This window comes from Lacerta agilis, chromosome 17 (assembly GCF_009819535.1).
Source record: "Lacerta agilis isolate rLacAgi1 chromosome 17, rLacAgi1.pri, whole genome shotgun sequence".
Classification (NCBI taxonomy): domain Eukaryota; kingdom Metazoa; phylum Chordata; class Lepidosauria; order Squamata; family Lacertidae; genus Lacerta; species Lacerta agilis.
This window is the reverse complement of record NC_046328.1, coordinates 38,040,529-38,065,019: the sequence shown is the minus strand read 5'-3', so window position 1 is coordinate 38,065,019 and position 24,491 is coordinate 38,040,529. Positions and strand designations below refer to the sequence as shown.

Here is a 24,491-nt window from a genome sequence, read left to right as displayed (position 1 = left end):
TGTTTTCACTTTCCAAAGTAGGCGGGTCTGGGAGAAGGACAGACCAGTCTCTCAGTCTCTCCACTTCCTGTTGCTACAGCAACTAGGGATGCTCAATGAGTATGTCCATTTTTTCCCATGCATCTTTTGTTCAGGCAGACAGTTCAAAACAGCACATCTTTTATACCCAGTATACATATTTTTCACAATTTCCCCCTAATGCCACACATATTTATATGCTATTTTGACATGTTAGGCACAGTTCCCCCCCCCCAATGTACACGTTTTGGGGGAGGATGAACCTTATTTGGTTTGACAGGCACGTGGCAAAATGCAGAGCGGTGCAGATTTTGCGGGAGAATCGCGTTTCAGTAAGGAAGCGGTGGCTTTAACATCCAAACCAAGCTGGAATTTCAACCTGAGTCTCCTCGCACCTTATGCAGAGATGGGGCACAAGAATGTCAGCATGGCCCCTGCTGGGTACGGTAATCTAGTCCAGCCTCCTGTTCTCACAGTGGTCAACCAGATGGGGAGCCCACCGGCAAGGCCTGAGCACAATGGCAACTCTCCCTGCTTGCGATTCCCAGCAACTGGTGATTATTCGGAGACAACCTGCTTCCGGCGGTGGAGGCAGAGCCTCGCTATTGTGGCTGGCAGTGAGGCCAGGGAGAGGAAAAGCAAAAGAAGCAAGGAGCTAAGGAAGCAGGTGCCAGGATTCCTCGTAGGTAAGCGGGTGATGCAGCTGATGTTGCAAGCAAGCAAGGAATGACTGGATCTCTGGTCCTGCAGCCGCTGGGGAGGTCTCCATTAGTGGCAGCCGCTGTGTTTGGGCTTCTGTTCCTCCTGGTGGTGGTGGTGGTCCGGCTTGGGCTTGCCGCAACCGGGGGGCTTCACCTCCTGGTGGTGGTCGTCCGGCTTGGGTTTGCCGCAACTGGGGGGCTTCTGCTGGGGTGGCGGGTGGTGCACAACCACGGGGGGCACATGGGAGTGCTTCTTCTGTTGCTGCTCCTGGCCGGACATCCTGGAAGGGCTTAGGCAACGCTTTGAAAGAGAGAAGGGGGAAATCTGAATTTTGTTAAGAATGGAAGGAGATCCCTACTGGATCAGGTTGAAGGGGGCCCATCTAGTCCTGTTCTTCAAATAGTGGCCAACTAGATGCCCCACTGGGAAGCTCACAGAGCCCAATGTGAGCCCAACAGCAACTCCTCCTGTGGTTGTAAGTAACTGGTATTCAGGAGCAGGTGGGTAGCCGTGTTGGTCTGCCATAGTCAAAAGAAAATAAAAAATTCTTTCCAGTAGCACCTTAGAGACCAACTAAGTTTGTTCTTGGTATGAGCTTTCGTGTGCATGCACACTTCTTCAGATACCCTTCAGCTCTCTATATTGGACAAACAGGCCAAACCCTACGCCAAAGTATAAATGGACATAAATCTGATATCAGGAATCACAAGACAGAGAAACCGGTAGGAGAACACTTCAGTCTCCCAGGACATTCTATACAAGATCTCAAAGTAGCTGTCTTAATACAAAGGAATTTCAGAAATAGACTGGAAAGAGAAGTTGCTGAATTGCAAATTATTACCAAACTTAAAACCACGGAGAGACCTGGTCTGAACAAAGACATCTGATTCTTATCTCATTATACACGTCAAAGCCATCTTTAGCCATCTCACCCCTTGCTTTTTCCTGTAAGACCAATTGGCGTCGTTAACAGGTTTCCCACACCTATCAGCCAATCACCCATTCCCACCACCCATCTGAGTAATACCCCTCCTCACTCCCTCACTATATATAAGGGTCTGGTGACTTCTGTTTCAGTGTATCTGAAGAAGTGTGCATGCACACGAAAGCTCATACAAAGAACAAACTTAGTTGGTCTCTAAGGTGCTGCTGGAAAGAATTTTTTTTTTTGTTTTAGTTACAGGTGGGTAGCCGTGTTGGTCTGCCATAGTCAAAACAAAATCGAAAATTCTTTCTAGTAGCACCTTAGAGACCAACTGAGTTTGTTCCTGGTATGAGCTTTCGTGTATCTGAAGAAGTGTGCATGCACACAAAAGCTCATACCAGGAACAAACTCAGTTGGTCTCTAAGGTGCTACTAGAAAGAATTTTCGATTTTGTTTTTATTTTGTTTTGGTATTCAGGAGGTTATTGACTCTGATGGAGGATATGGGTTCACCCACAGATGCCCTGACCCTCCATGAATTGCTCTAATTCTCTTTTAAAGGCACCCAATTTGGTGGCCGTCACTAAATCTTGTGGTATTCTTACTATGCCTCATCAATGAACCCCTTTGTAGACCCCCCTTTGTAGGTTTTATTTGCAATTCAGCGGTGTGCGACTCTTGTGAAATAAAAAATAAAGGAAACGCCAGAAGCTGTCTTACACCGAGTCAGAGCCTTGGTCCAGCTCAGTATTGTCTATGATGACTGGATGTGGCCCAATGGAATTTCAAACCAATAGTCTTTCCCAGTTCAAGCTGGGGCTTAAACCTGAGACCCTCCACATGCGAAGCAGATGCTCTCTAGCACTCCCAAGTTACAAGGCTTCACGAGCTTCGAGGAAAAGAATCGCAGAGCCGTAACAGCACGCAACAGGTTTCGTCATCTTGAAATGAAAGCCAACCCATTTTCCTCTTGCCTGTGGGATATTCTTCAAACGCCAATCAATTTATACCATGCCTTCCAACCCCTTCCTAGCAGTTTCTTTTGGAAAGACCAATGGAAGATTCTTCCACCATCATGGATTATTCTTCTAATTATTTGGCGTGAGATAGGCTATAAGGCTAAAGTGCCTATTTCCAATGACAGGTTCTCAGAACTGTTCTGAACTTCACCTCCTGCCCTGGCCTTCCACCAGTCACCTTGGCCCATCCTCATGAACTACTTCATTGTTTTCCATGGTGGGATAAAGATTGTGACTGACTGCACCCGTGAATCTGAATGTTGGGAGTTGCTGTGGATGCATCTCCAGCAGAGATCTGGCAAATCAAATTTGCCTAACAATCAAGTACTAGAGACAGGGAACCTGCAGCCCTCCAAAAGTTGCTAAAATCCAACTCCTAACGCCACTGGCCATTGGCCATGTTGGCTGGGGCTGATGGGATTTGGAGGCCATCAACATTTGCAAGTCCTTGCTTCTACGCTACCTGCTTGTAAAGCAACATAGGGGACTTCTTGCTTGGCCCTGAATGAGCTGGTGGCTTCCAACAGTTGTCAGACTCCAGCAGTTCCTAGATTCCAATTCCCACCATCCCTTGTTGGCCAGGGCTGATGGGAGTTGGTGTCAAGCTGCATCTGAAGGTCCACAGATTCCACCCACCCACCCCTTGTTGTAAAATAACACAGGGGATTTAAGGACATTAGAATTGCTTTGCTTGATCAGGTCAATGGCCCATCTAGTCCAGCATCCTGTTCTCACACAGAGACCAACTGCCCCCCCCAAAAAAACCTAGGAATCTAGATAGACTGCCAATGGCCTGGAGGTTCCATAAGAACTTCAAAAGAGCCCTGCATCAGAAGACCAATGGGCCATCTATTCCAGCATCGGCTACCCAGATGCCTGTCAGAAACCCACAAGCAGCTCAGAGCCCTGCCGTTTCCAGCAACTGGTATTCAGAAGCAGAAGCAAATTCTGGATTGGCCCCCACATAACCTGGTGACCTCCAGATGTTGTTGGACTCCAACTCCCACCACCCCTGAACATTGGCAGTGGCTCATGGGAGCTGAAGTCCAGCAACATCCGAAAGGCACCAGATACCCGCCCCCCTTCTCCCACCCATGTTCTGCGGCTAGGAGTTTGAGCTCGGCAGCAGAATCAGTTTCCCCGTAAGTCAATGACTTACCAAGTTCAGTTGAACTGCAGTAGAAATCAGAGGAGGGAAGTTGATGGAGTGCAGTTGGAAGGAGAGGGCTTTTATAGGAGATCTGGAGTCCCAGCTCCTGGCTATTAAACGCTGAGGGGTGCAGATTAGGGTGCCCTGGAGGTCTCATTATCTTGAGTCACCTGACCCTATCTGCTTTATCTGGCTTCTTTACATAATATATTTGCAACCCTCTGGGGCAAATGAATATGCAAACACCTGGCCTATCCCCCATTGGGAGGTCAGGCTTTTCAAAGTCACAAGCCTTAAAGTCATATCATTAATTATTGTTGTTGGAAAGTAATTGACATCATCATTTGATGCCAAATAAAATTAAGTCTTGCTTATCCCGCCAAGCTGGTGGTGTGTTAGTGATTTTGGGGTGCATGCCCACCACATCTGATCTGGGACCCAGTTATCCATGAAAGTGTGTTGTTCAGTCGTTCAGTCGTGTCCGACTCTTCGTGACCCCATGGACCAGAGCACGCCAGGCACCCCTATCCTCCACTGCCTCCCGCAGTTTGGCCATGAAAGTAGTTCCTATTATTTTCATGTGAACTGAACTTGAATTCAGCTTCCTTTGCAGGTTGTTTTTAATTCAATTCAACTATAATTTTAATTCAATATATTCAATATGTTGGAGTTTCTGACTTTGGTCATTGCGTTTTTAACCAATCTGAAAAGCAATGGTGCTTTTTAAAGCTTAAATATCATAATTGCTTGGGGAAATATCTTTTTTTTTTAAAAAAAATGCTTATATCCATGTGTGTGTGTGTGTGTGCGCGCGTGTGTGCGCTGTTAAATCACATTCAGACCACACACTATGATGACATTTTAAACACTCATTACTTTCTTCAAAGGATTCTGGGAGCTGTAGTTTATTAAGGGTGCTGAGAGTTATTATTCCCCTTTCAGAGCTACAATTCTCAGGGTGGTTTAATGATCAAGCCCTTTTCAAAGGGAACTCTTGGAATTGTAGCTCTGTGAAGCAGAATGGGGTGGGGGGTTCCCTAATAACCCTCAGCAGCATGCCTAACAAAACTACAGGTCCCAGAATTCTTTGGGGGAGCCATGACTGTGTAAGGGACGTGGGTGGTGCTGTGGGTTAAACCACAGAGCCTAGGGCTTGTAGATCAGAAGGTCGGCGGTTCGAATCCCTGCCACAGGGTGAGCTCCCGTTGCTTGGTCCTAGCTCCTGCCCACCTAGCAGTTCGAAAGCACGTCAAAGTAAAAAGTAGATAAATAGGTACCGCTCCGGCGGGAAGGTACACGCCGTTTCCATGCACTGCTCTGGTTCGCCAGAAGCGGCTTAGTCCTGCTGGCCACATGACCCGGAAGCTGTACGCCGACTCCCTCGGCCAGTAAAGCGAGATGAGCACCACAACCCCAGAGTCGGACATGACTGGACTTAATGGTCAGGGGTCCCTTTACCCTTTATGACTGTGTAAAATGGTACCACAGTGCTTTAGCAAAACAGCTTCTAAAATTCTGAAGTCTGAGGGGAAATGCCACGAACCAGGAGAACGAATTGTGAATTGAACAGTGAAATTAACTAGAATTCCTTTCTGAAGGGGACAAACTTGAACTTTTTGAAGAGCGTGAACAGGAACTAGAACTAATTGCTTTCTAAATTGAACTTTTGAAGCACTGGTGTGTGTGTGTGTGTATAAGAAGAAAAGAAGAAGCTGCTGGATCAGGCCCATGGCCCATCTTGTCCAGCATCCTGTTCTCACAGTGGCCAACCAGATGTATCAATGGGAAGTCTGCAGAATTTGCACAATTTGCACCCTTAGTCATTCCTTTGCTGTTTTCATTGGAGCAGGTGGTGGAACCTGCTGGTGTCCAGGTGTAGCCTCTGGACCAAGGCCAATGATACCATCACCTCTACCGGAAGGATAATTCAAGGTGCTCACCTCACTGTTTAAAGACCTGGATTACTCAGGTCCCAAATATCTGCAAGGCCATATCCTTCCCTATAGACCCTCTTGGGTGCTGAGATCAGCAGATGGAGCCCTCAGAGTATTGGGGTGGCGGCGTTTGAGGAGAGGGCACTCTCTGTGGCAGCCCCTAAGTTGTGAAACTCCTTCCCCACAAAGGTATGTCTGGCACCTTCTCTATACAGCGAATAATGAAGATTCGCCTCTTTACCCTGACTTTTGACCCACATTATTTTTATGATCGTAAGTTGTTTAAGACAGTTTCAATGTTACGTTTTAATTATGTTTCAATGTTATGTCGTGTTTTGATTTAAGATGTTAATTTAATCTGACATCTAAGATGTTTTAATTCATCTTAGAATGAAGGGCGGGTTAATAATGGCAATACAGTGGTACCTCTGGTTACGAACAGGATCCGTTCCGGAGCCCCGTTCATAACCCGTGATGTGCGTAACCTGAAGTGCCATGTCTGCGCATATGCGCAACGCGATTCGGCGCTTCTGCACATGCGTGTGATGTCATTTGATGCATCTGCGCATGCGTGAACCGCCGAACTCAGAAGTAACGTGTTCCGTTATTTCTAGGTTCGGAGTGTTCGTAACCCTTGTTGCACGCATCCTGAAGCATTTATAACAAGAGGCGCAACTGTAATAGGATTTAGATTTGTCTCCCAAGGTGAGCCAGGCCTGAATTCCAGTGGAGAATTGGGTTCTGCTCTTAATGGACTTACTGGGTAAATAGCCAAGTTCATAATTCAAGTCCCAACCTCAGTTTCAAGTCTTGGCGCCATCGCTACTGTAGACCCGTCCCAGGAAAAGCAGCTTCCTTGGGATTAGACACATTCCACATCGAGAAATCATGCATAACTCTCCAGATATTGCCTGCATGTGATATTATCTCAGTATGAATTAAATGCAATTGTTCTGCAATAAACTGCTTATGAATCAGTCTAGCTCATTAGAATGTTTCCTTCAGTATTTTAAAAAAACAAACTCACACGTAACTATACCATGGATCTGCCCAGCGAGATATTATAGATATTTAAAGTGGGCCTGAGTGGGAACTCTGAATTTGCATGTTTTTGGTTTGCAGATTTCCAGAGGTGAGTCTCCAACTCAATAATCTCTGAAATAAGGGGCATGGGTATTCTTTCCTGCTTTGACCATGTCAGCTAAGAGATAGAGAGAGAGAGAAGGAAGGAAGGAAGGAAGGAAGGAAGGAAGGAAGGAAGGAAGGAAGGAAGGAAAGAAGGGAAAGGAAAGGAAAGGAAGGGAAGGGAAGGGAAGGGAAGGGAAGGGAAGGGAAGGGAAGGGAAGGGAAGGGAAGGGAAGGGAAAGGAAGGGAAGGGAAGGGAAAGGAAGGGAAGGGAAGGGAAGGGAAGGGAAGGGAAGGGAAGGGAAGGGAAGGGAAAGGAAGGGAAAGGAAGGGAAGGGAAGGGAAGGGAGGAAGGAAGGAAGGAAGGAAGGAAGGAAGGAAGGAAGGAAGGGAAAGGAAAGGAAAGGAAAGGAAAGGAAAGGAAGGGAAGGGAAGGGAAGGGAAGGGAAGGGAAGGGAAGGGAAGGGAAGGGAAGGGAAGGGAAGGGAAGGGAAAGGAAGGGAAGGGAAGGGAAGGGAAGGGAGGAAGGAAGGAAGGAAGGAAGGAAGGAAGGAAGGAAGGAAGGAAGGAAGGAAGGAAGGAAGGAAAAGGGAAGGGAAGGGAAGGGAAGGGAAGGGAAGGGAAGGGAAGGGAAGGGAAGGGAAGGGAGGAAGGAAGGAAGGAAGGAAGGAAGGAAGGAAGGAAGGAAGGAAGGAAGGAAGGAAGGAAGGAAGGAAAAGGGAAGGGAAGGGAAGGGAAGGGAAGGGAAGGGAAGGGAAGGGAAGGGAAGGGAAGGGAAGGGAAGGGAAGGGAAGGGAGGAAGGAAGGGGGCTGTTTTCTTGACTGGCACCCATGAGGTAATCATAGATATCCCCTACCTGAAACCCTGGAGTGTCACTGGCAGTATAGATAGATGATACTGAACTAAATGGACCAAGGCAGATTCATGCATCCATATATTTTTAGCATCTGCAGGGAAGTTTGGAAAATGCTTCCTGCCTGAAACCCTGGAGAGCCATTGCCAAGTCAGTGTCAACAATACTGAGCTAGAAAGACCATTGCTCCGACTTGGTACGAAATAGAATCCTATGACGCTTCAGGTTGTGTGTTTTTCTTCGGTTGCGCACCATGCCGAACCCGGAAGTACCAGAACGGGTTACTTCCTGATTTCAGCACATGCACAGAAGCGCTAAATCACTCTTTGCGCATGCGCAGAATCACAGAATCGCAACCCGAGCGCCCACTGTATCTGGTTTTTAGAAGACACCTGAAGGCAGCCCTGTTTAGGGAAATTTTAAAGCTTGGTGTTCTATTGTGCTTTTAATTTTGTTGGAAGCCGTCCAGAGTGACTGGGGAAACCCAGCCTGCTGGGCAGGGTATAAAAAATAAAGTATTATTATTATTATTATTATTATTATTATTATTATTATTATTAATTCATTGCTCTGCCCACGTTCCCGCCCGGCTTTCCCATTGCTGGCATGAAGACCCTCAAACCCTCCCTATTTTCCAGGGATGTTCCTGATTTAGAGAAGCTGTCCCAGTTTCTGATTTGATCCCGGAATGTCCCGCTTTTCCTTAGGATGTCCCTATTTCCATCAGAGAAATGTTGGGAAGGTATGGAGTTATCTGACCCCCGAGCCGTCTGGAGGCAATCCTGTATAGGGAAGCTTTTTAATGTTTAATGATGTTTTTATATATGTTGTTAGTCATCCAGAGTGGCTGGGGCAACCCAATCAAATGGGTGGGGTGTAAATATGAAAATTATCATTATGGAATGGGATGTCCCTATTTTCATCGGAGAAATGTTGGAGGGTAAGGGCATGTGGCCCCTGGAAGGTTGCAGAGAAGGAAATGTGGCCCTTCTGCTGAAAAAGATTTCTTCTTCCGGACAGAAGGTCTTTGTGAGCATTAATGTGATTGTATATATTGAATTACTTTAGGATTGAAGAAAAACAACTCTATAAAAAGGAAGGAGGCGGATCGGCTAATTACAAATACTGAGAAGGCATTTCAGCTCCCTCGACTCTCTTCTCATCTATAATAATTGCTCTCCACAGTGAACAGTTCCCCCAGAAACATGACCCAATTGCTAAGGGTTCTGTATGGTTTTGTTTTTTTTCTGAGTTCATCGGTTAAGCTAGCCATGTTGTTGTTGTTTAGTCATTTAGTCGTGTCCGCCTCTTCATGACCCCATGGACCAGAGCACGCCAGGCCCTCCTTTCTTCCACTGCCTCCCACAGTTTGGTCAGACAGTTTGGCCAAACTCATGCCAGTCGCTTCGAGAACACTATCCAACCATCTCATCCTCTGTCATCCCCTTCTCCTTGTGCCCTCCATCTTTCCCAACATCAGGGTCTTTTCTAGGGAGTCTTCTCTTCTCATGAGGTGGCCAAAGTCTTGGAGCCTCAGCTTCAGGATCTGTCCTTCCATTGAGCACTCAGGGCTGATTTCCTCCAGAATGGAGAGGTTTGATTTTCTTGCAGTCCAGGGAGCCAGTGTGGTGTAGTGGTTAAGAGCGGTGGACTCGTAATCTGGTGAACCGGGTTCGCGTCTCCGCTCCTCCACATGCAGCTGCTGGGTGACCTTGGGCTAGTCACGCTTCTCTGAAGTCTCTCAGCCCCACTCACCTCACAGAGTGTTTGTTGTGGGGGAGGAAGGGAAAGGAGAATGTGAGCCGCTTGGAGACTCCTTCGGATAGTGATTAAGCAGGACATCAAATCTTCTTCTTCTCTTCATGGGACTCTCCTCCACCCAGGTTACATTTAATGATGGAGGGGTGGGGAAAAGGTGGCTCCCATGGAGCCTCTCTCTCCAGTGGCAGTATACCTGTGAATAGCAGCTGCTAAGAGAAGGTGGTGTCTCCTCCACATCTTCCTTGGGAGCTATGGAACTGGCCCTACCAAGAGGCTGCAGGTTCAGTTGGCAGGTGCTGTGGGGGGGGGCGTGCAATGGAGGAAAGAAAGAAAACCACCTTATACTGAGCCACACCACTAGTCCATCGAACTCAGCATCCTTGACACTGGTTGGCAGCAGCTCTCCAGGGTTCCAGACACAACTCTTTCCCATGTCTACTTCAGGAACTGTCCTTCCAGTGAGCACTCAGGGCTGATTTCCTTAAGAACGGATAGGTTTGATCTTCTTGCAGTCCATGGGATTCTCAAGAGTCTCCTCCTTCCAAAGCCAAAGCAAGCCATACTAAGGTGCATTGAGTGATAGTCCTTTAACTGCCACCAGAGGAAACTGCTGCCTCATCCTGCCACAGGAATTGCTCTACTTAATGCAAGGATGGATGCGGGCTCTGGCACCATCTAGTGGTTGTCTGACTCCATCTCCCGTAACTGCCTTTACCAATGGTCAGGGGTGATAGGATCTGCAATCCAGCAGGTCTTGGAGGGCAGACCCTCCAAGTGCCCCTATTTTCCAGGGACAGTTCCAGATTTACAGAAGCTGTCCTGGTTTCTGATTTGATCCCAGAATGTCCCACTTTTCCTTAGGATGTCCCTGTTTCCATCGGAGAAATGGTGTGTGTCCTCTCAAACTGTGCCCCAATAACAACAACAATAACATTATTATTTATATCCAACCCATCTGACTGGGTTGCCCCAGCCACTCTGGGAAGCTTCCAACAGAAATAAAAACATCAAACATGAAAAACTTCCTTTTACAGGGCTTTGTTCAGACGTCTTCTAAATGTTGTATATTTACTTATCTCCTTTGACATCTGATGGGAGGGAATCCTAGAATCCTAGAGTTGGAAGAGACCCCAAGGGCCATCCAGTCCAACCCCCTGCCAAGCAGGAAACACCATCAAAACATTCCTGACAGATGGCTGTCAAGCCTCCGCTTAAAGACCTCCAAAGAAGGAGACTCCACCACACTCCTTGGCAGCAAATTCCACTGTCCAACAGCTCTTACTGTCAGGAAGTTCTTCTTCCTAATGTTTAGGTGGAATCTTCTTTCTTGTAGTTTGAATCCATTGCCCTGTGTCCACTTCTCTGGAGCAGCAGAAAACAACCTTTCTCCCTCCTCTATATGACATCCTTTGATATATTTGAACATGGCTATCATATCCCCCCTTAACCTTCTCTTCTCCAGGCTAAACATACCCAGCTCCCTAAGCCGTTCCTCATAAGGCATCATTTCCAGGCCTTGGACCATTTTGGTTGCCCTCCTCTGGACACGTTCCACCTTGTCAGTATCCTTCTTGAACTGTGGTGCCCAGAACTGGACACAGTATTCCAGGTGAGGTCTGACCAGAGCAGAATATAGTGGTACTATTACTTCCCTTGATCTAGATGCTATACTCCTATTGATGCAGCCCAGAATTGCATTGGCTTTTTTAGCTGCAGCATCACACTGTTGTCTCATGTCAAGTTTATGGTTTACCAAGACTCCTAGATCCTTTTCACATGTACTGATCTAAAGCCAGGTGTCACCCATCCTGTATTTGTGCCTTTCATTTTGTGCGTTCCACAGGGCAGGCGCCACTGCTGAAAAGGCCCTGTAACATCACTTATTGCAGGGAGGGAACCACCAGAAGGCCCTCGGAGCTGGACCTCAGTGTCCAGGCAGAACGATGGGGGTGGAGACGCTCCTTCAGGTATACTGGACCGAGGCCGTTTAGGGCTTTAAAGGTCAGCACCAACACTTTGAATTTTGCTCGGAAACGTACTGGGAGCCAGTGTAGATCCTTTAGTACTGCTGTTATATGGTCCCGTCACCTTTGCACCCCCAGTTTTCCAGGTTGACGAGGCAACAAATGGATCTTTTTCAGAAATCAAATAGCACAGGAATGAGTGTCCAATTTGTGCGATCTCCAGAAGTGGCTTTAATATCAGATACCAATAGTCCTGTGCATAGTTGTGACTATCAGAAAGCAGGGGCAGGAGTGCAAAGCAGGCGGAAATGTATTATATCTTGCGCAAGAAACACCACACAAATCAGCTTAATTTGACATGCTTTTATTCATGTTGCAGAACTCGGCTTTCGTTGGCCAACGAAGTTGGGTTACATTGCAGACTAGGTTTGATGAAGCTCAACAGTCCGCAGCGCCTGGCCTGCCAGCCGTTCCCCATTTCCCTCGGCTGTTTTTGCTTTTCAGGCGATGCCAGCATCCCGTTGGTTATTTACACTTAGGGGTGCAGGGCTCCACACATTTGGTGGCACACTTCTTCACGCATTGGGGGGTGCATGGGGGCGCACAGGGCGGAGCACAGGGTGGAGCACATTTGGGGCCGCAGCCTGACCCACAGGGCGGAGCACATTTGGGGCCACAACCTGACCCACAGGGCGGAGCACATTTGGGGCCGCAGCCTGACCCACAGGGCGGAGCACATTTGGGGCCACATCCTGACCCACAGGGCGGAGCACAGGGTGGGCCACATTTAGGGCCACACGGGGGGCAGCAAGTCTTCACACACTGTCGAGGTGGGCATGGTTGGCACGGATTCACACATGCAGGAGGTGGCAGGCACGCCTGCTTGCACTGATGTTGATGGCAAGACATCTTCTTTGCTGCCCTGGATGACGAACCCTAAAAGACACCAGAAACAGACACTTTCAGAACAGGCGGCGACCATTTTGTGGGGGGCGTTCCATTCAAGGCCCCCACTCCTGTTGGCTGAGCAGCACGGATAAGCCCACCCCGACCCGTTCTGCCCTCTTCCGGGTCCAAAAGGACCTGTGGGTCGGCGGTCGTGCGTCAGCTGGATGCGAACGAAATGGTCTCCGCCTGCACCAAGAGATAGACGTCAAATTTGGCTCCATGAAACAAACAGAAACATAAAGGCCTCAGATCTCATTCTGGATATGGGGTTGTAGCCATAAGCAACCAGACTTAGAGAAGACCAGTTAAAATTAACAGACATACTTAACAGGGGCATAGCAAGGGGACAAAGGGGGCAGTCCGCCCCAGTTTCCATAATGGAGGGGGTGACAAATTATCAAGGAACAATTACTGCCCTACTAGGGCGGTTCATAAAAATCATTTTTTAATACAAAAATCCTGCTCCGAAGGTCTTATCTTACTATACTAGGGATGATATAGCTATATATGAAATTTCATGCATATCGGTTAATATCTTGACCCTCCTCCACCAAAATAGCTGTTTACTTGGCCATGAAAGCTGAAATTTCAGTTCAGAGAACACTTACTGTTCCCAACCCTAACCCTGTGGGAAGCCATCTAATTAGACTTTAATTTGATTTTGAGGTGTTTTTAGGAGGTAATTTAATTATTGTTTGATTTGTTTGATAGGTAATCAATGTTATGTATCTGATGTTAGCCACCCTGAGCCTGACTTCGACTGGGGAGGGTGGGATATAAATAAAAGTTTTTTATTATTCTTACTTGTTATTATTCCTTTGTAAGAAAATATGAAATAACATAAAACCATTTTTGCAGGAGGGGAGAATCAATAGGCGGGTGGTGACAATAAATTTTCCGCACCGGGTACCACCTGACCTTCCTACGCCTCTGATAGTTAACTTAAGTTCATTAATTTCAGTGCAGTGGTACCTTGGTTCTCGAATTTAATCTGTTCCAGGAGTCTGTTCAATTCCCGAAACGGTTCGAAAACCAAGGCACGGCTTCTAATTGGCTGCAGAAGCTTCCTGCACCCAATAGGAAGCCGTGTCAGACGTTCGGCTTCCAAAAAAACATTTGCAAACCGGAACACTCACTTCAGGGTTTGAGGCGTTCGGGAGTCAAGCTGCTCCAAGGTACCAAGGTACCACGGTACATTTACTCTGAGTAGAATGGAGAGCCCTTCTTGCTATACATCTAAAGAAGTATCGTGTCATTCGTAACAGCCATGGCTTTCCCCCAAAGGACCCTGGGAACTGTAGTTTGTAAAAGATGCTGTGAGTTGTTAGGAGAGCCCTGTTCCCCTCACAGAACTACAGTTCCCAGAGTGGTTCAACAACCAACCCCTTCTTCCCAGGGAACCCCAACTATTCAAATGTCCACTCAGCCTTCAAAATCCACTTACTAACTTTTGAAGAATTGTGCATGCACACGGAAGCTCATACCTAGAACAAACTTATTTGGTCTCTAAGGTGCTACTGGAAGGAACTTTTTATTTTTTATTTTATTTTAACTTGCCATCTAACATCTAACATTGGGAGGCTGAAAGAAGGAGAATCGTGTACCCCACCTTTTTAACCTCCTTGGAGGATAGAAGCTGATAAAAAAAGCCTCACCTGCTTGCAAAGCAGGAACTATACTGCCCTACCTTCCAGCTGCCCTGAAAGTTCCCAGATCGTCATGAAAACCTTTAAGCCACCACCTACCCTCCAACATTTCTCCGATGAAAATAGGGACGTCCCATTCCATAATGATAATTTTAAAGTTTATACCCCACACATCTTATTGGGTTGCCCCAACCACTCTGGACAGCTTCCAACATATATAAAAAACATAACAAAACATTTAACATTAAAAAAAACTTCCCTATACAGTCGTACCTAGGTTCTCGAATTTAATCCATTCTGGGAGTCCGTTTGACTCTCCAAATGGTTAAAAAACCAAGGCTTGGCTTCCGATTGGCTGCAGGAGCTTCCGTTCGCAAACCGGAACACTCACTTCCGGGGTTGCGATGTTCGGGAGCCAATTTGCTCAACAACTAAGGCATTCGACTACCAAGGTACCACTGTACAGGATTGCATTCAGGTACCTCGGGGTCGGATAACTCCGTACCCTCCAACATTTCTCCAATGAAAATAGGGACATCCCAAGGAAAAGTGGGATCAATTCAGAAACCAGGACAGCTTCTCTAAATCAGGGACGTCGCTGGAAAATAGGGACACTTGGAGGGTTCTGCCATAACAGCTTCTCGCTTTTTCGTACAGAGTCCCAAATTCCCAAGGGGGCTTCCCTTTCAGCGCGTTACTGAAAATTCACATCTATGCATCTCTCTAATACATGCCTTCCTCTCTCACCCCTCCCACCACTCAATATGGCATCACTTCCTGTTTTTATGGAGATCCTGGTCACTTGAATGCCCCTAAGAGAGTGTTTCAATGTTTCTCCACTCCTCAGTTGATGGGTCACCCATGAAGAAAGAAAGTTGCATGGGGGAGCTAAGGGATCAGGGCCTGTCTATGAGACGGCCACCATGACTTTGATGGGTGCTGAGGGGTCATGGGTGCTGAAGGGCATCTGTTGTGGTCCCTTGGCTCTGCTTGCTTTGTTCAGCCACTGGTCTGCATCCCTGAAAAGGAGGCATGGGGGGTCAGGCACTGATGTAGAAGATGTCCCGGTTTTCACCTGAGCAGTGCTGGAGGGTTTGTACTGCTGAGCTACGGCCCTTCTTCCAGAATAAGACAAGGTCCTAGTCCTCATGGTTCTTTTCCCTATCTTGAGATGCTGAGGGCTGGTCCAAGTACCCTCCGCATGAAAGCAGGTGCTCTACAGCTGAGCTACGGCCCTACCTCGTCAGACGCAGGACATCTTCAGGCCCAGATAGCTTCAACACATCTTCAGACACAGGCAACAGCCCTAGAAAGGAAGGAAGAAGCAAGCCCAGGATGAAAATTACTTACCCAATGCACCCAACCAGGACTGAAGGAGGAATACAGTCAAGTGTGGTCTGGAGCCAAGGGAAGCGAGAACTTTTATATGCTTCCCAAGGCTCCTAAAAAAAGAAATGACCCATTGGGTTGTGCAAGAAAACCAAGCCGGTGACTACACTGCCAACAAGATCACAAACGATTCCTAGGAATTATTGAGTGGAAAATATGAACCTATATGTTTGGGCACATGCCTTTGGAAGTACCTCAGAGACGTGTTCCACTGTGCCATGGATATATTGTAATGCCACCCAACACCTGCAGGGATGGCGATGGTCACGAAAAGCCATTGCCCTGTTGCCCTAGTTTTGAAAATGCATGGCCCCCATGAGGTTGGGGTGCTACAAGTAAACGATGCTATTCAATATGGAAATGTGAGCGTGACTCTCAGGGCCTCCTTCGCATGAAATTACGTAATGAACCAGGCTTGGGAATTATTTCTGCAACATACAAGAAGCATTATATTGAGGAAATCTGATTGCAAAAAAGTGTGTGTGTTACTTTGAGTTTGAAGATTGAAAGAATACTGGTTTATACAAGATAGAATGGTTGGATCTTAAGGAATGAATATTATATGTAACTGCGGGACAGAGAGCCAAACGTCTTTTTACTTTTTTCTGTGGTTTTTCTGTTCTTTCCCTTTTTCTCTCCCTTTCTCTCTCTTTCTTAAGGTGTCTCCTTTTCTCATTTTTGACTAAGTAGCTGTCTTAGTATATTATCAAAAGATACTTTGTATTGTGTGTGTATTTGTGTATATCTATGAATAAGTATCAATAAATAAGTTAATAAAAACTTATTATTATAAATACAATTATTATATGTGTGTGAGGTGTGTGTGTACGTACACACACACACACACACACAAACACACATACAGTGGTACCGTGGTTTTTGAGCGTATCGAAAGCTGAATGTTTCAGTTTTTGATCGCCGAAAACCCAGAAGTAATTGCTTCCGTTTTCGAACACACCTCAGAAGTTGAATGGCTCCTGCTGCATTTTTTTCAATTTTTTCCCAACTGAACTTGCAGCCAGCCCTTTGCGCTTCGGTTTGCAAACGTTTCGGAAGTCGGACGGTCTTCCAGAATGGATTATGTTTGAGGTACCATTGTATATATAATTAACTTATGAATGAGTTAATAAAAACTAGGCCACATTCACACCATGCATCGAAAGCACTACGGCACCACTTACAACAGTCATGGCTTCCCCCAGAGAATTCTAGGAGTTGGCAATTCATTAAGGGTGCTGTGCATTGTTAGGAGACCCCTATTTTCATCCCAGAGCTACAAATACAGCAGGCACCCCCAAACTTGGCCCTCCAGCTGTTTTGGGACTACAATCATCCTTAGCTAACAGGACCAGTGGTCAGGGATGATGGGAATTGTAGTCCCAAAACAGCTGGAGGGCCAAGTTTGGGGGTGCCTGAAATACAGAGTAGTTTAAAAATCATTCTGTCTTCCTAGGGAACTCCGGAAACTACAGCTCTGTGAGGTAGCACAATGGGTCAGCTGTTAACCAGAAGGTTGGTGGTCCAAGGCCACCCAGGGAAAGCTGTGGGCAGGATTCTTGCATTGCAGAGGGTTGGACCAGGTGACCCTTGGGGCATCTTCCAATTCTACAATTTGATGATGATGATATAAGGGTTTCCTCCTAACTACTCTCCGCATCCTTTCCAAACCACAGGACTCAGGACTCTTTGGGGGAAAACCATAACTGTTCCAAGTGGTATCGAGCGGATTTGAACGGGTGTTTTGTCTTGCCCAAATTGGAATCATACAACTGTCGAGTTGGAAGAAGAAGAGGAGGAGGAGGAGGAGGAGGAGAAGTTTGGATTTGATATCCCGCTTTATCACTACCCAAAGGAGTCTCAAAGTGGCTCACATTCTCCTTTCCCTTCCTCCCCCTCAACCAACCCTCTGTGAGGTGAGTGGGGCTGAGAGACTTGAAAGAAGTGTGACTAGCCCAAGGTCACCCAGCAGCTGCATGTGGAGGAGTGGAGACGCGAACCCGGTTCCCCAGATTACGAGTCTACCGCTCTCAACCACTACACACCACACTGGCTCTCGCCTGTGGGTCATCTAGTCCAACCCCCCGCAATGCAGGAGTCGCAGGTGAAGAATCCCTGACAGATGGCCATCCAAACCCTCCTTAAAAACCTCCAAGGAAGGAGAGGCCACCATTCCTGGAAGGGAGTTTGTTCTTACTGTAGTTCTGTTCAAACTACAAGAAAGAAGATTCCACCTAAACATTAGGAAGAACTTCCTGACAGTAAGAGCTGTTGGACAGTGGAATTTGCTGCCAAGGAGTGTGGTGGAGTCTCCTTCTTTGGAGGTCTTGAAGCGGAGGCTTGACAGCCATCTGTCAGGAATGTTTTGATGGTGTTTCCTGCTTGGCAGGGGGGTGGACTGGATGGCCCTTGGGGTCTCTTCCAACTCTAGGATTCTATGATTCTATGTTGCTCTTGTATTTACACGAAAAGCGACCTGCCGTCTACATCTAAATCAAAACAAATGACAATCAGGTTTTCTGCAGGTGGATCCTTGTTCTGATTCAGCAGTAAACAGCAGATTTTCCCCGGGGGAATGGTGGGACAAATTAATCACTCAGACCCATGTCTGGAAAGCACGGATCTGTGCCTGCAGATCACAGCATTAATGGAAATCTAGATGAGCCCTCAACCAGAAACACACCTTGAAACATGCAACATTCAGATTTGGCGAAATCTTGCGTCCTAAGTATGTCGAGTCAAACCACCCTGGGTGGCTTGGAACTGAATCTAGAGTTTGCTGGTGGTTTCTGCTCTGGAATTCACAGTGTCCAGGTGTAGTTTCACAAACCACAGGCAGTAATGCCCATGCCCCTTGGGTGATGAAGCTCTTTTGGGTTTTCTGTTCTGGGCCTCTGGCTTTTAAGCACAACAGATGATTAAGCTCCATGTATTGTGATGGTCCAGAGGCGTCCTGTATTTAAAGGGCGGCAGGGGAAAGAGAGAGGGTGTGTGTGTGTGTGTGTGTGTGTGTGAGAGAGAGAGAGAGAGAGAGAGAAGGAGAGAGAGAGAGAGAGAAGACGCAGAAGAGCGAGTGAGGAATGTAGGTTTAACACTCAGCCAGGAAAATTAAAATTGAGCTGCATGGAAAAATAACACAGAATTATATGTTCCTTCTCCATCTGCCTCATGCGAAGGTGTGATTAAGCTGGAGAAGAGCCCTTAAGGACTCTAGAGTGGGGCAAGTGTGACAGCAGAGTGGCTATTAGGATGGTGTCCTCATTTTCCGTCCATAAAAAGCTGGAGGAACTATAATTATTTGGCCTAAGATGAGCTGGAGGAGGGCGTATCCCCGTTCAAATGACCAGGTTGTGAATCCACACATGGGAAGGTCTGGAGCTCAGAGATGGGACACCTGCTTTGAATGCAGAAGGCCCCGGGTTCAATCCCTGGCATCTTCAGGTAGGGCTGGCAATGTCCCTCGTCTGAAACCCTGGGTAGTTTGTGCCGGTCAGCTTTGACAATACAGAACTGGACGGACCAGAGGTCTGTCTTGATACTGACAGTGGTGAGCTACATGGACCCATCACCTGACTCTGTATGAGGAAGCTTCCTCAGCCCCTATTTAAATCAGCCCTTGGCTGAGAACGATGAGGACTAGAATCTTATTTCATTTTTAGGGAAGGATCATACCTCTAGGTCAACACCTGCTTTGCCTGAGAAAGAAAATACCCATGATCTGACTCTGTATAAGATATCTCCCTATGTTCTTTTGGGAGAGGGCTATAACTCTGCTGAAGGTCCCAAGTTCCATCTCTAGTAAGGGCTGGAAGAGACAACTGCCTGAAAGTCTGGAGGGTCGCTGCTGGTCAATGTAGACAATATGGAAATTGATGAACCAATATTCCAACTTGGTATAATGTAACTTCCTATGTTCCCATTAAATCACCCCTTCATCCAGTACCTAGAGGGCTAGAAACTTAGTTTATTTTTATTTATTTTTGCTGGACCGATAGGCCTCTGGCTTGATCCAGCAGACTCTACATATGTTCTTCTCAACATAAAAAACTGACTGTGTCATAAATTCTGTCGGAAGGCAGATGAGCAAAAGGATATGGTATTGGTCCTAGCATTCAACTTCGAGAAACATCTCGGCTTTCAGGTTCCTAGTCCTCATGGGTGCATATCTCTGCTTGAGCATAATTGGGCAAAGCAGTCGTGCACAGAGGACAGCTGGCCAGTAGATGGCACCTGTGGCAAGAATATGACAAACAGAGGAAGCTTGTCATCAGTTGTGAAGTCCGTGGGAAGCTATGTTGGGGCAGAAGAAGCTGGTTACTGTGAGGATGTGCAAGGTTTTTATACAGTATTCTGACCAGTGCAATCCATCGGTGGTGTGGGGCTACAGTATTGGGCAAGGAGTATAGCATCTAGATCAAGGGAAGTAATAGTACCACTGTATTCCACTCTGGTCAGACCTCACCTGGAATAGTGTGTCCAGTTCTCGGCACCCCAGTTCAAGAAGGATACTGACAAGCTGGAACGGGTCCAGAGGAGGGCAACCAAAATGGTCCAAGGCCTGCAAACGATGCCTTATGAGGAACGGCTTAGGGAGCTGGGTATGTTTAGCCTGGAGAAGAGAAGGTTAAGGGGTGATATGATAGCCATGTTCAAATATATAAAAGGATGTCATATAGAGGAGGGAGAAAGGTTGTTTTCTGCTGCTCCAGAGAAGCGGACACGGGGCAATGGATTCAAACTACAAGAAAGAAGATTCCACCTAAACATTAGGAAGAACTTCCTGACAGTGAGAGCTGTTCGACAGTGGAATTTGCTGCCAAGGAGTGTGGTGGAGTCTCCTTCTTTGGAGGTCTTTAAGCAAAGGCTTGACAGCCATCTGTCAGGAATGCTTTGATGGTGTTTCCTGCTTGGCAGGGGGTTGGACTGGATGGCCCTGGTGGTCTCTTCCAACTCTAGGATTCTATGATTCTAAGGACTCGGGAGACCCAAGTTCAAATCCCTTCACTGCCATGAGGCAGCCGGGTGACCTTCGGACAGTCATACCTTGAGCCTAGCCTACCTTCCAAGGCCTGTTGAGGATTAATTGGAGGAGTCCAATTATACTGGAGTCCTCTGTCCAGTTCTGGCAACCACAGTTTAAGAAGGATATTGATAGGCTTCAATGTGTGCAGAGGACTGGGATGATAAAGGGCCTGGGAACCAAGACTTATGAGGAATGGTTGAGGCACATGGGGATTTTAGCCTGGAGAAAAGAAGACTGAGAAGGGATATGATGGCCATCTTCAAATATCGGAAGGGCTGTCACATGGAAGATGGAGAAAGCTTGCTTTCTGCTGCTCCAGAGAGGGGGACCCAAACCAATGGGTTCAAATTACAAGAAAGGAAGTTCTGACTAAACATTTCTGGTGGTAAGAGCTGTTCGACTGTGGAATGGACTCCCTTGGAAGGTGGTGGAAGCTAATAATAATAATAATAATAATAATAATAATAATAATAATAATAATAATAATAATAATATTTGTACCCCGCCCATCTGGCTGGGTCTCCCCAGCCACTCTGGGCGGCTTCCAACAAATATTAAAATACATTAAAATATCAAACATTAAAAGTTTCCCTAAACAGGGCTGCCTTCAGGTATTTTCTGAATGTCAGGTAGTTGTTTATCTCTTTGACCTCTGATGGGAGGGCGTTCCACAGGGCGGGCGCCACCACCGAGAAGGCCCTCTGCCTGGTTCCCTGTAGCTTTGCTTCTTGCAGTGAGGGAATCACCAGAAGGCCCCCGGAGCTGGACCTCAGTGTCCGGGCAGAACGATGGGGGTAGAGACGCTCCTTCAGGTATACTGGGCCAAGGCCGTTTAGGGCTTTAAAGGTCAGCACCAACACTTGGATTCCTGCACTGCAGGGGTCTGGACTAGGTGACTCTTGGGCAGTTGCTTCCAATCCTATATGATTCTACGTGTAACCTTTCGGGTGTGAGGTATCCATTCCCACCGGAGAAAGCCAGCTGTGTTTATTGAAATGCCTCTCATCTTTACATTCATGGATGGGTGAAGATCTCAGGCTTGGGGTTCCTCTAGCAGGCCCTCCCTCCTAGACCACATCCCTCTGCAAACCTAGTATTGCACGCTCCCACTTTAATGTTTTTTGGCTTGTTGGAATGCAGCCTTCAACTCTGGTAACACTTCTTGCTTGTCTGGGTGGAACAACAGAGTTGCGGAATTGTAGAGTTGGAAGAATCATAGAATTGTAGAGTTGGAAAAGGCCCCAAGAGTCATCTAGTCCAAGCCCTTGGAATGTAGGAAGCACATAGAGATGGGTGTTTCAGTGTGTGTGTGTGTGTGTGTGTGTGTGTGTGTGTGTGTGTGAAGTATCCTGCTGTACAAAATTTAACATCTTTTTGTTGTTCCACTCAGTTTTACCCCTCCGGCCTTGCCCACCCAAGATGTGGCCCCTGGAAGCTTTCGCAGAAGGGAGTGTGGCCCCTGAGCCACAAAGTCCCCCCTGCTCTCTCTTCGATCCCAAACCTTCATCCCTGCTTCAGATTTCACCAGCGGCGACTTTTGACGAGATTTACTGGGACATCTCTCTGCAAAGGCAGATGGAGGAAGACCAGAGAGACATTCAATGCCACAGAGAACAGATTTTTTATTTGATGCACCTTTACATACATGGGATGGGGGTGGGGGGCGCTTTGCAAAGGGGAAGACTCCAAGCAGAGTGAAACTGAATCTCCAAGCACAGCAAGATCAACTTTCCTCCCAGAAATTCTCATCCTGACATTACTTTCTCCGAATGCTGGTGACCGACGGTCAACATATATATGTTTCATATTGGCGTCGGCACAACTGACATTCCATGATATTTCATCCCAGGGTATTACTTTTCCTGTTTAATTCGACAGCTGATCATTAACCGTATCTGATATTTGACGTGTAACGGCATGGGGCAGCAGAGGGGCAAATTCTTTGCATGCAAGAAAAATAAATAAATATCAGGTTCGGTCCCCAGCATCTGTGGGTAGGACTCGAATCTCCTTTGCCTGAATCCCCGGAGAGCTGCTGCCAGTCAGTGTAGACAAGACTGAGCTAGATGGAGTCCCACAATCTGACGGTGTGAGGCAGATTGCAATTAAATCAGCGCTTTAGTGAGAACCCTGTGGACTAGAACCTTACTTCGTTTTTTAGGAGGAAGAACATAGCTCAGTAATAGAAGGGCTGGGAAAAACTCCCTGCCTGAAACCTGGACAACACTGGTCTGACAGAGTCTAAGACAGCTTTCTCTGTTCTTATGTTCCCATGTGTCTAGCAATTAAGAAAGATAGCTCAAATTACTTCAACATCACATGGAATGAATGCAATGCAGAGGCCATCTGGGAAATCTTACACACAACGGCATTTAGCATTTTCCTGGGGGAACTGACACGCAATTGTGTTTCGCATTTCATGACTGACATGCAACAGCAAATAGGATTTAATTATATTCGGAAAACTGATATGCAGGGGCATGCAAAACCGGATGGCACCAGCACAGGAGATTTCATACCTGGTTGTTGTCCAGGAGCCATTGAGATCAGCAAGCGTAAAGCGCTTAAGATTTCAAGAACTGGAGTTAAAATGTCAGAATCTGAATTTCACACGCCAAGTCGTTGACGATTCCTTTCTTATCTTTCGGCTCTCAGTCCCAGGTCCACCACCGATAGCCTGTTCACACAGTCGCTCTCTCCAAGGGTCATTGATACTTCCTCTTCCGAGAGAAGGTGCAGAATTCTGTGTGTTGTCATAAGCAGGAAGGGATAGAGCGAAAGGTTGAAGCTGAGAGAAGGGACACACCGTCCGGTATATGAGACGTGGTGTGGGTCATGCACAGATCGATCGCTCACTCGTTCCCGAATCCAAACACCAACGGGCATGCGCAGCGCATTAAGAGCACACCGGCTTGCAGCAGGTCGAAGAGCAGCAGCATGTCGCTGTGGGTTGGACGTGGACCGGCACCGCACAGACGGTGCTGCAGGGACTCGCGCAACAGGTCTGGGGCACCAAAACGAGCCTGCCACATCCACAGCCACAGCGCTGAATACAGACAGGGATGCAGGTCTGAGCCTGGCACGGTGATGCGCAGACAGGCACACAGCTCTGAGCCTGGCAAGGGGCGGCACAGACAGAGACGCCGGTCTGACCTTGGCAAGGGGTGGCACAGACGGTGCCCTGGCAGGGTGCCGCGGCTTTGACGCCACCGCAGACGCTTTGGCAGGGCGAGGCGCACTTGGTGCATGGGTCCGCGCACTTCGTGCATGGGTCCGCACACTTCGTGCATGGGTCCGCACACTTCGTGGCAGGCGCCTTGACGCCGTCGCCGCAGGCAGTTTGGCAAGGCGCCGCGCACACGTCAGTGGCGCAGGGGTTCCCGCACTTGGTTGCGCCACATGATGTGGCTCCGCACTTGGTGGCGGTCCCTTTCACGCAAATTGGGGGCGCCACGCAAGGCTGCTTGCACTGATAAGACATCTTGTCCGAAAAGGAAATTGGCTTTGCCTGCAGGACAAGGAAGGGGGGAGAGACAAATTGTAGGCATTTGTTGCAATAATGAGGAGAAGGAGAAGGAGAAGGAGAAGGAGAAGGAGAAGGAGAAGGAGAAGGAGAAGGAGAAGGAGAAGGAGAAGGAGAAGGAGAAGGAGAAAGATTAGCATGGTTACACTGTGGAACTCACTGCCACATGAGGCAATGAGGGGCGCCACCTGCATTGCTTTAAGAGAAGATTAGATAAATTCATGGAGGAGAAGATAGATGCATAGATGGATTAAATGCTTACCCCCAAATCTCAAAGGACCAAATGGACAGAGAGGCCAGGAGGAAATGAGGGAACAAAGAAGCACAGACTCTTTTATACAATACCGACCAAGCCGGGATCCGGAAACTATGAGCCCCAGGGAAGCCAAAACCTGACATTAAGAACTCAGCCTTGCTCTAGCCATTAATCCTCAAAATTGTTCCCTTGCATCATGATGTTTAATAGAAAATCTTAATTTGATGGGAACTACCCACCGACTTCCAGAAAGGTAAG

The 24,491-nt window shown here is 47.4% G+C and overlaps 1 protein-coding gene across 1 annotated transcript; it reads right to left on the bottom strand.

The window, feature by feature from the left end:
- Positions 1 to 786: 786 nt before the first annotated feature.
- LOC117061455 (keratin-associated protein 9-2-like) lies at positions 787 to 24,273 on the bottom strand. The gene is made up of 3 exons (XM_033174294.1): positions 24,240 to 24,273; positions 23,363 to 23,962; positions 787 to 1,020 (listed from the first exon to the last, which is right to left on the bottom strand). The coding sequence occupies exons 2-3, from the start codon at positions 23,933 to 23,935 to the stop codon at positions 787 to 789; spliced, it is 807 nt and encodes a 268-aa protein (XP_033030185.1). The 5' UTR covers positions 23,936 to 23,962; positions 24,240 to 24,273.
- Between the last annotated feature and the right edge of the window lie 218 nt (positions 24,274 to 24,491).